Below are 11,369 nucleotides of genomic sequence, written 5' to 3'. Positions count from 1 at the left end.
AAAACAAACCTTCATTGTTACAGCAGCAAACTTTAAGTCACGTGCCGGTGAATTGAACGAGTGAAGAGAAAGTCACTGAAAAAAGTTTATATTGAAATGAAAATGAGAACTTTCAATGCCGTGTGCTCGGCATTGCTCCAGTAATTAATCGATAAGGGTGAGAGACGAGCATAAATTTGTTTATTTCGTGAGAACTTTTTCGACTAATTTTGGCTCTTTTTCGTTTCGCAACCTGGTTCTCGTGAAGAATTTCGAAACTGAACGATGACGTTGATTAGTATTTTTCAGTTCTTTACTACCCAAAAGCTTGAAATTTTGAAAGAAATACCCAAGAACGAGCTTTATTTGAAAAGGAAAATCGAAGAAAAGCCAAACTGACACCATTTCATTTTCATCATTCTTTAATAACTACCGTACTTTGTTGTTCGCGATGAGACTCGACGAAGCGTTCTGGGTATGCTCCTTTAATAAATTATCATTTTCGGACAACTTTCCAGATTTTAAAAACTTTTTGAAAAATTCTATTTAAACTTTCGATATTGTTTGAAAACCGCATTTTTGAATTGAAGTGATGTTCTCGAAGAAGAATCACATCGGAAATTCAGTTTTTTAGAAACACCACATACCGTACCTTGTCTTTTCCAGTCCATTCTAAATATTTAAAACCCATTTTCCCTGCAAATAACCTTAACAAATCAAGCTGCTTCCTCCCCTTTTTCAACATCATATACCAGTTTATTTGCACAATTGTTTGCACTATTTTTTCTTCTCTCTCTTTCTAAATTTCCATGCTTCACTCTATTCCATTTATTTTGCCTGTCTGTCCGCCGTCCAATTTTCTAATTCGTCAAAAATGGACAGAGGCGAAAGGCAGCGGTATATTTATTGCTGCTGCTGATGTCTTTTTTCTGTTCGCTTTTCGGCTGTGTTTCCGTGCGGCGAGCCATAAAAATACATAGAAAACGACACGAAACAATCGATTTTTTCTGCTTTTCTCTGTAGCAGGAATCCAATTTTTACCGATATCACCTGCCTTTTGTTATCAGTTTCGGCGAAAATTAATAAATGCTGGTTGCTCCTCCTGAAGAACATTATACATGCCAAACCTAACACTATCATCAATTCGCAATTAAAACACTAGAAAAGTCAAATCGACTTCGTCATGGCTAGGCTATCCGCGCGTGAAAACTGGTCTGAAGCCCATTCGGCGCCCAATTCGTATTACAAATCATGATGTTATAACCTCCGATATTATATTACTCCATTCATCTCTATTTCTCTTTATCTGAATATCCTTCCCTGAATTTCAATGAATAATTTTTTCAGTAACATCTATGTGAAGTAGATAGAATATCATCACAAAATGTCAGCAAACAATCAGGTTTCCAGTTTACTGGGTAAATTTTTTTCTCTAGAATTATTTTAACTTTTGTATTTTCAGACCTGATAATGAGTCTGCTCGACACGGCAATAACATATCAACATCAGGAAAGTGTCAAGAATGAAGTGACAGAATCATTGAAGACGATTGGAGCACATCAGCCAAATGTTCTCCTTACAGCGTGCCATCAGTATTTATTGCAGAATCCAAAGGTACTTTTTTTTCAAAAAATTTCCTAATCTATTTTAAATTTTCTTCAGCTCGGAGCATTCAAACGTGCCTTTGTTCTCCAATCCATTTCAATATGTGTGGATAATGCTGAAATTCTCCCAAAACTCGATGAGCAACTGGTCATGCTCATCATAAATCTGGCCACCCAGGAAATGAATATGACAAAAGATACAGATGTAGAGTGGGCAGAGTCAGCTATGGAAGTTCTTGTTACTCTGGCTAAAAATCATCGATTTGTTTGCCACGTCATCGATGCGATTCTCCAGAAATTTCCACCTGGACAAACGACGAGTCCTCATCGATACATAGTGCTGACGATGGCAACAATTGCGAATCATAATCGTGAGTATTTCATCTTAAGAGACGTTGTCTGTAAGATGAGGATTCCTCTTGGCACAGTTGCAAAAAGTTGTTTCAATCCGAATTCTTTTTAAAGCATATGTACCCCTATGGTAGTGATTTACAAACAATAAGTCACCAGTCCCCTATGACGTCATCCTAGGAAAATATGACCAATAATTGACTTTTCATCCAAAAATTCACAAAAATTTCAATTTTCCAGATAACTCTGCGAAACTTTCTGTACATGTTAGGAGTGTTCTTGACTACCACTACACAAATTTTCAGCCATCTAGACACCCCAGAAACCGTTCAAGTAAATTCAATTTTTATGTTTTATCAACTTTTCTCAAAAAATCCCTCTAGAAGCCATAAAATTTTAAATCGTATTCATATTCCCCGCGCAGTGTTCTATCAAATCCAATTGAAATCATCAAAAAGTGGGTGGACCATTTTGAGATATTTCGATTTTTTTTAAATCACATAAGGGTCCCCCCTTTTGAAAATTTTTTTTTGGTAAAAAATTTGAAAAAAAAATTTGTTACGAAAATGGTCAGAATATTGATAACACACGTGAAGTAAACCAATTCCGAGATTTTACATCTCAGAAATTGGTTTGAACAGATTTCGTCATTTTCTTCATCAAAATTTTTACCCATTTTTTGACGTTTTCATCAATAATTTGTACAGAAGCCATAAAATTTCAACTAACGCACTAAATTCCCGCATTTTTTAGCATACGATCCAATTAAAATCATCAGAAAACAAGTGGACCATTTTGAGATATTTTCATTTATTTTGAAAATCACATAAGAGTCCCCCCCATGGGAAGAAAATTTTATCGAAAAAATAAGTCGACATTATTTTTATGCAAAAACGTTCAGAGCATTAATGATAATTAGAAAACCAATTGTAAAAAAAATTTTAAACGTTTTTGCATAAAAATAATGTCGACTTATTTTTTCGATAAAATTTTCTTTCCATGGGGGGGACCCTTATGTGATTTTCAATGTAAATGAAAATATCTCAAAATGGTCCACTTGTTTTCTGATGATTTTAATTGGATCGTATGCTAAAAAATGCGGGAATTTAGTGCGTTAGTTGAAATTTTATGGCTTCTGTAAAAATAATTGATAAAAACGTCAAAAAATGGGTAAAAATTTTGATGAAGAAAATGACGAAATCTGTTCAAACCAATTTCTGAGATGTAAAATCTCGGAATTGGTTTACTTCACGTGTGTTATCAATATTCTGACCATTTTCGTAACAAATTTTTTTTTCAAATTTTTTACCAAAAAAAAATTTTCAAAAGGGGGGACCCTTATGTGATTTAAAAAAAATCGAAATATCTCAAAATGGTCCACCCACTTTTTGATGATTTCAATTGGATTTGATAGAACACTGCGCGGGGAATATGAATACGATTTAAAATTTTATGGCTTCTAGAGGGACTTTTTGAGAAAAGTTGATAAAACATAAAAATTGAATTTACTTGAACGGTTTCTGGGGTGTCTAGAGGGCTGAAAATTTGTGTAGTGGTAGTCAAGAACACTCCTAACATGTGCCGAAAGTTTCGCAGAGTTATCTGGAAAATTGAAATTTTTATGAATTTTTGGGTGAAAAGTCAATTATTGGTCATATTTTCCTAGGATGACGTCATAGGGGACTGGTGACTTATTGTTTGTAAATCACTACCATAGGGGTACATATGCTTTAAAAAGAATTCGGATTGAAACAACTTTTTGCAACTGTGCCAAGGCCCAACACAAACATTCTCACTCTTACAGATAGTGCCTCTTAAACACCAAAATATACATATGATTTTCAGCATTCGGTTTGGTTCCATTCCTCACTGACATCTTGTCTCGAACTGTCCCACTTCTCCAACACGTCAAAACGGATCCTTTGAGATGTGCGTGGGCACGAGCGATTTGTTCATTTTGTGAAGCAGTCAGAGAATGTGAAACAGAGAGACCGAAAGAGGCGTCAGAAGAGTTTAATGGAGAACATTCGAGACCGAATTCCGCTAATGGACACTGTCAAGAAGTATCGAATCGAGCGACGTATTCCGATCAAACGGAAGCTGTTTATGATGTGGTGTTTGGTTGGATTTATAGTAAAGATCCGAAGGTGAGCAGAAATTTAAAATAGTCATATCAGAAAAAAAAAACAAAACTGTCAAATGGACATTCTGTAAAAAGAAAAAGCTAATAGTTTGTCAGAAATATAAATTTTCGAATGATTTTCCAGAGTTTTCCAAGAAATGTGCACGGAAAACTGAAAATTAGGAAAAACTCCCGTTTAAAATTTTCTGCAGCTTCAGGTTTTGAAAATCAAGATTTCCAGACCCGTGGAGAAGCAGCCGAATGTGTTGGAGAGCTATGTCTCATGATAAAACAAACGAAACTCGTAGAAGATGTGAAGAAGATAGTGACGAACATGCTGCCCCTTTACCGTAAATCCTACAATGAATCCCATATGATCACTCAAGGAATATGTCGATTTCTTGAAGCAGCCTGTGTCGATGAGACCTGTCCACTGGAACCATATCTAGAAGATATTCTAAATGCCCTCTTCCCAAATGCATGCCTGGACCCAGATGACACTACAGTAACCCTTGGCACTCAAGCAATTAAAAATCACTCGGAAGCATTCCGATGTTTCGATGTGGCTGCCACGAGATTTGCCGATAGAATTGTATATTATCTGCTGCACAAAATGCAAAGTGTTACGGATTCACAAAAGTTGGGTGCTATAAACGTTTTGAGACATCTTCTGAATGCAACCGGACAGCATATGGAAGATAAACGATCACTTTTAACGATGGGATTGAAGAAATTGCTGGCTGCTGAAAATACAACGAGTATTCGGGTACGTTTTCTCTAATTATAATCTAAGAGATCACTATTTTTCCATCTTCTTCTATTCTACGTTCTATCATTCCCTCTAAAAAACCAATCTCATCACCATCAAGTCTCAGGTGAAACGTGCTATAGTCCAACTCTGCGTCGCCCTTGCCGATCACTCCTACGTGGATGCTGAAGGCGGAGACTACGTCATCGCATTCCTCGTTCGAAATCTCGTTGGACCAACCGAACAAGAAGCGGCAGCAAAGAAGATTGAAGTCGACGTCGCCGGGGTGAATCAGTTGAGAACTCAGTGCGCACAGGCTCTTTATACAATTGCGAATACCTGCGTGTGTGCTACGAGACTTCTCTGGCCGTATCTTCTGGAGTTCATTTGCTGTGAAAGATATACACCAGTCGTCGGCGATCTTTGTAAATGTTTGAGAACTTTGGTGAATCGAGAAATTGATGCGGGCAGGAAAATGGATTATAATACTGGTTTCGATAATCGTAAGTTTAGAAGTTGAGCCATGAACTATTATAGAACTTCCAGCAAAAGTCGCCGGCCGTCATGCAGTTTTGGCCCGTCTGTTCACTTCTTTTTGTAATGCTCCATTGAATGGGTTATTGACGAGGAGAGCACGAGAAGCTGGTGGTCTCATTCAAGTGATCGCTCCATGGTTTCATAATTCAATGGAAGGTCCCGCAGCGAAATGGAGTGAACGGTTGGAACCCCTTCTTGATGGTAAGTGGAAAAAACGCGTCCACAACTTCAAATCTGTAATTCCAGAGCTCTCAACCACTACAGTATCCTCCGTTGACTCCGCCCCTGCTGAACTCCGTGGTCGCAAGATTGCAAGATGGCATGAAGCTTGCCTCGACTGGCTTTCCCTTTGTATCTCAGCGGTTCCAGAAGGTGAATGGAGACAAGATTTAGCGGCAGCAATGGGAAAACAATTGGATATGTATAAGGAATTGAGTGATGAGAAGTCATTCCTCTTCAGATGTCTTGGAGTGGCTCTGTCGAAGATCACAGCGAAACAATTTGTAATTGATCATATGATGCTTATGTTCAAGACAGCGTCTCATTCTGTGTTGACCGAAAGGCAAGGTTGTGCGAGAGCAGTTGGAGCGATCTCATCGTCTCATATGGACCTGGTTTTGATTGAACTGGAGAATGTGAGCAAGTGGGAACACGCGAGAAAGAGCAGTGGAATCTTCGGATTCATCAAGGATACTATGCCGATTCGACAGTACCCGGATATTGAGATGATCAATTTAAGAGCAACTCTTATGCTTTGTTATGGACACGTTGTGATGGCTTGCAGTCTTGATACTGTGACTCAACGACTTCAGAACACTATCATGGTATTCTTGAGAAACTACTTTGCGAATTCGAAACAGGAAACTGTGGTTCGGGAAGCTATGCTGGAAACGATGAGGTTGATTGCAACAGCAGTACATCCTTCGAGAATTGGAGGAGAATGGAAGTTCGATGCGAGAAATGAGTTATTGGCGTACGCGAAGGATTATTTGAATGGAGAGACACCGGAATGGTTGACGAGTTCATTGAGATTGCTGACATGTAAAGCGACGGCGGCGTTGGTGTAAGTTCAACACTTTTGAGATTGAAAAGTGAATCCTAAATCTCTAATCTCTTATTCCAATCAATCTCTAATCTCTTATTCCAACAATCTCTTAAAATCTTAAAAATCGGTTCTGAATCATGAAGTATATGATCTGATTTCCAATGTGTCTATTTTCAGACAACTAGAACCACCACTCTCCGCCACAGACATTGAAGATATTGGTAATGTTCTCAGCCGTCAAATCCTTCCGATGCAAAGAGAGAAAAGTGGTCTGAAAACTGTAAGTTTCTCTTTCTCCCTGAATATATATGTTCATTCCTTTTGTTCCCTCACCAAACCCTTTTTGTTCTACTTTTTCATCCACTTCTCACCTTCATCTAACCCCATGGACTCGGTTTTTCTATTTTTCCAGCTCGCTTTCGATATTTTCGACTACGCTTCCTCATCGGTCCTCTCAACATTCAGTAGTGGAGCAGAACGAGGTGCACATCAACACACATCACCTCCTTTAACTGGATCATCAGTTGCCGAAGGACCAAATGGAACGCCGATTCATCAGAGACATCGTGGAATTGGAAAGGTGCTGAATGATGGATTTAACCAACGAGTAACCGAGTGAAAATTGTTTTTTTGATCCGACTAAAACGAGCTAAAAGTCTCAGTTTCCTTTTTCATCAACATCTATTTTATTGCTACTGACATGGCTTTCTGTTCGGAATCCTTCTTTTTGTGTGGGAGAATGCGGAGGGAATTGTGGGGAAAAGGCTCCGCCTATTCGGAGAAATCGATTGAAAAATTACTAGATAAAAGTTTGAAATTCAGAAGCTCAAGTTTCACTTTAGATTCTACAAGTCTTTAGCTTGAATTTTAATGTTTGAGTTCTTGACTTCGTGTTCTGAACTAATAATTTAAACTTCGAAATCTTAGGTTTCGAATTGTTTTATATCCAGACTCACATTATTTGAAATATCAGATTCTTGGTTCCGTATTCAGAATCCTAGTTTATTTTGAATACTAAAAACCAAAAGAAAGTTTGTGAGTTTCGCGCAAAAATGGGCGGAGCCTTACTAGTCCCGACATTTCTCTATGGGCCAACATTTACTCAATTTAAATGAATAACCTTCAATTTTTCAGATGGAAGACGATGAATCAGCTACTATAATGGACGCAACAATGCATCAATATGGATTGGCACTGGAACAAATCGTTCGAATGTCTCCAACGACGCAGACTGTTATGATCCTTTTGAAAGTGAGATTTCTGTTTCTCTCGTACCACCAACAAAATGTAACTTTCAGATCCTCCTGCCGTACTATGGAAAACAAGCCGATCATGAGAGAATCCGAGCCGTCGACATGACAGTCTTGATACTTCGTGTCTACTATGAATGCGCTGAAGACATATCACTGGGACATGCTACAGATTTCGAGCCACTCAGTTCTCTTCTGGGACGATTGGCTCCTCGTCTTGTTGATCTCTTGGCTCACGTTCGTCTTCAAGCACTTTCAGCTATTCATTGGGCACTCAGATTAGCTTATATGCATAAAGGACATGGAAGAGATGCTGATCAGAGTCTGTTCTCTTATCAGAACTTCGTTGAGAAATATCTGACAAGTGGAGATGTGAAATTGGACGGACAGAAGGAGAAATTGGCTATTGAAGCGATAGCTCAAATTATAGAGTACCGTCTTCCACAGTCTCAGATGCAGATATATCTCTCTGCAATATTCGAAATGTTGACTGATCGACAGAGTCATGTTAGTTCGGCAGCTGCTCAATTGTTGACTTTCGCCGTGATGGCAAGAGGATCCACGCTGAATTCAGAAGCAGAGATTCTCGTTACGAAGATGGTTGAGAAGTTGGCAGATATTCATCATTGTGTGCAAACGAATACTGATGTGTTGGCTGCTCTCGTTGCATTCGCAGTTCATCAGCAACAGGCAGTTTGCGATGTTCTTTTCAAGCAACCACTTCCGTATTCAATGTAAGTTGAGACATCTGGATAGACAGGCCTACTGATAGACTTGTATCCAACCAATGCTTATAAATTTCAGTAACATCACCGACGCGTGGGAATGCCTATCTCGAGACAAACTTCTATTTGCTGGAATTCTCGATCATCTCACTGAACTTCTTGGAGCAAGTCTCGATCAACCCTTCGAATTGATGGATTCTGGAGGCGGTGTATCAGCAAAAGTGGTCAACGTGGAACCATGCACCTACGTGGCAGTTCTTGCAGAAGTTGTGAAGAATGGAGAACCAGAATCCGCTCTGATGGAACGTCTTCCACTGATCCTCACTCTTCTCATCCACTTCATTTGTTCTGTATCCGACACACAATTCCCTGTAATGCAAAAGGAGAACAAGGATGGAACGAAGTCTCCATTGATCATTACTCCAGATCTCCGTCGAAGTGCCGAGAAACCAGCAGGAATGGCTGTTTCTGCAATCAAGAATCTTCTGAATCGTACTCGTTCAAATATGGTCATTGAGGATATGAACCAAGCGAGAGCATGGAGTGATTGTATTGATAAAGATGCATTCATTCATGCAATTGGAGTTCTGATAAGATCTTTAGTGGAGCAGAGACCCGCTTGGGTTCCTCCGTTGGCTAAAACGATGGAAGAATATGCGAATAGTGAGAGTGAGCCGAGGCGTCTTGCTGCAGTCATTGTTGCTTCATCTTTGATAAGAAGAAGTACGAATGAAGCAGGAGAATTCAATGAACAACTCCTTGTCAAATGTATTCGACGTCTTGAGGATTCTCTGACTGACCCAAGCCTTCGAATTCGAAAACTTTGTGTAAAAGGACTTGGAGAGTTATCAGAATGCTCATCATCTGATGTCATATCTCGTTTCGTTCACATGGCTGTAGAAGCGGCGATGTCTGGATTAGATGACCATGGAGATCGAAAGGATACTGTAGCTATTGAATCCATCCTAGCTCTGAACAAACTTGTACAGCTTACTAATAATGATCAACTCAAATCGATACTTCCTCTGGTTCTTCTCAAAATTCGACCGTGTTTCGAGAAAGATTCATACGCACTTCGAGCTGCCGCATTTAGTTTATTCGGAGAACTCGGCGCGAGAGTTGGAGAGAATAGTGAAGAGTTTCGAGGTCATTTGCATACAAATATCGTTTCTCTCTTGCTTCATCTCAATGATGATTATGAAGATGTTCGACAGAAGTGTGCACTTTCGATCTATCGATTGAATGAGTTGTTGACGTCACCGAATGCTTCGATATGTATTGAGAGGGATATGAAGGATGGAAAGCAACCGAATAGTTATAACGCATTCATCAAGGATTTCGCAGCGATTTTGGTAAGTAATTTGAAACAAAAAGAGACAAAATATATTGGAAATGGTCCCGGCTGACACTAAAAATTCTAATTTCCAGGCTAATTCATTCCCCGATCGAATCAATCAATACGCCCTTGCCACTTCCAATTACTTCAAAAGCTCCAGTGCTCGTATCAGATGCAATGCTGCTCATCTTACCGGATGCCTTCTAGATGGACTCAGTGCTCCACTGCGTGCAACTATCAGCAGAGAACTCGTATTCACTGGACTCGTTGCTCTTCTCAAAGATTCCGAAGATGTCAATGTGAGGATTTCAGCGACAAGAGCAATTGCCAACTTGCACCATTTCCATTAATCTAACCTTTTTTTTGTAAATAGGTACCATATTTCCCCTTTTCTTGATCACTCATCTGTGATGGTCAGTGCATTTATGTTCTTCTGGGTATTTTCTTCCTGTTGTTTTTTTTTCGAAAATTTCTTTATTGTTAACTTTTCAGCCTTTTTCAAACAGTTGTTTCCATACTTTCCGGTTATATTTTCCATTTTCTAGTCTCCTTTCCAACAGTAGCATTTTACTTGACTTTTGTGCGGGACATTCATTCAACGTCTTCTGATTCTTTCCGAAAGCTTTCCCCCGTTGGGTTTCACTTTTCTTCCTCTTCCTCCCCACTTTTGGGTATTCTTGTTACTTTTTTTCTCGTTTTATTTGAGCAATTTGATGTTCTCTTTATTGCTTGACTTTGATATTATATACACCCACTTCATCTACAGTGTTCTTTAATAATAAACGGATAGTTTTAATGATTCATTCGTTTTCTTTTTCATTCTCTTCCAGATTTTTGATCACCTCCTTCCATTCACAGCTCACTTTCTCATCTTGTGTCGGCTTCCCGTCTTTCAGCGCCCACGGTTCCCAGAATCGGTGATGAGAACCGACAGTCACCCAGTTTCAGAATAAAGGCGAGAGGAGAGAGCCGGTGTCTTGTCATTTCTCGGTTTTGTACGATTTTCTTTCTAGATCCTTCTTTCGAAGATTTCTTTTCGAAGCTTTGTTTCTCGTTGAGCTCTTCTTTTTCAACTGGTGTCATATCTGATAGGCTTGTGGGTTTTGAGATTGCTCTTTTTTTATAGTTCTTTTTAGTCGGATGAGTCCTAGCTTGATAAGAAAGAGTTTTTTGTTGTTTTCGAGCACATTTCTGATAGTTAAGCTTGCATGAGCTGGTAGCTCCTGAGATTACCCGCGTTTCGGTAATAAAATAAACTTTTTAGCCAACTACTGCAAAGTGTCTAATATAGTTATCAGATGAGATCGAATTATTTCCTTACATCCGTTCATAGTCGTTGAAATTCTGTTCATTTGGAGACCGAAACTCTCTTTCTAGAGCTATTCTGAACGAAGTTCCACGTTCTCGAAGTTGAGGACTCACCCTCCGCTGACGCCGACAGTGAGAAGACTACGGTAACATGAAACTGCGCTGATTTTGATACATAACCGATCTCCTTGCTCAATTCGGATCATATTTAAACCATTTCCAAGTTGAATGCTCGATTCCCACTGACTGGATCCACCTAATCAATGAGCATTGCCTCAAAAGACGGGACCCGTCTACCATAAAAGACATCCAGTGGTATCGTTCTCAAAATTGTGATCATTTTCTGCTATAAGCCAATTCACTA

General features: G+C 39.2%; 1 protein-coding gene across 1 annotated transcript; it reads left to right on the top strand.

Annotated features, from left to right (window-relative positions):
- Positions 1-1,363: 1,363 nt before the first annotated feature.
- On the top strand, positions 1,364-10,047 carry GCK72_001019 (uncharacterized protein; the record flags this gene model as incomplete). Its single annotated transcript, XM_003111326.2, has 14 exons — positions 1,364-1,397; positions 1,442-1,593; positions 1,642-1,954; positions 3,780-4,081; positions 4,298-4,822; positions 4,932-5,307; positions 5,351-5,542; positions 5,588-6,404; positions 6,564-6,666; positions 6,799-6,966; positions 7,521-7,637; positions 7,685-8,370; positions 8,441-9,713; positions 9,790-10,047. The coding sequence occupies 14 exons, from the start codon at positions 1,364-1,366 to the stop codon at positions 10,045-10,047; spliced, it is 5,316 nt and encodes a 1,771-aa protein (XP_003111374.2).
- Positions 10,048-11,369: the final 1,322 nt, after the last annotated feature.

The sequence above is a fragment of the Caenorhabditis remanei genome, chromosome I (genome assembly GCF_010183535.1).
Source record: "Caenorhabditis remanei strain PX506 chromosome I, whole genome shotgun sequence".
In the NCBI taxonomy this organism is placed as follows: Eukaryota; Metazoa; Nematoda; class Chromadorea; order Rhabditida; family Rhabditidae; genus Caenorhabditis; species Caenorhabditis remanei.
The sequence above is the reverse complement of the archived record's forward strand: the minus strand, read 5'-3'. Positions and strand labels throughout refer to the sequence as shown.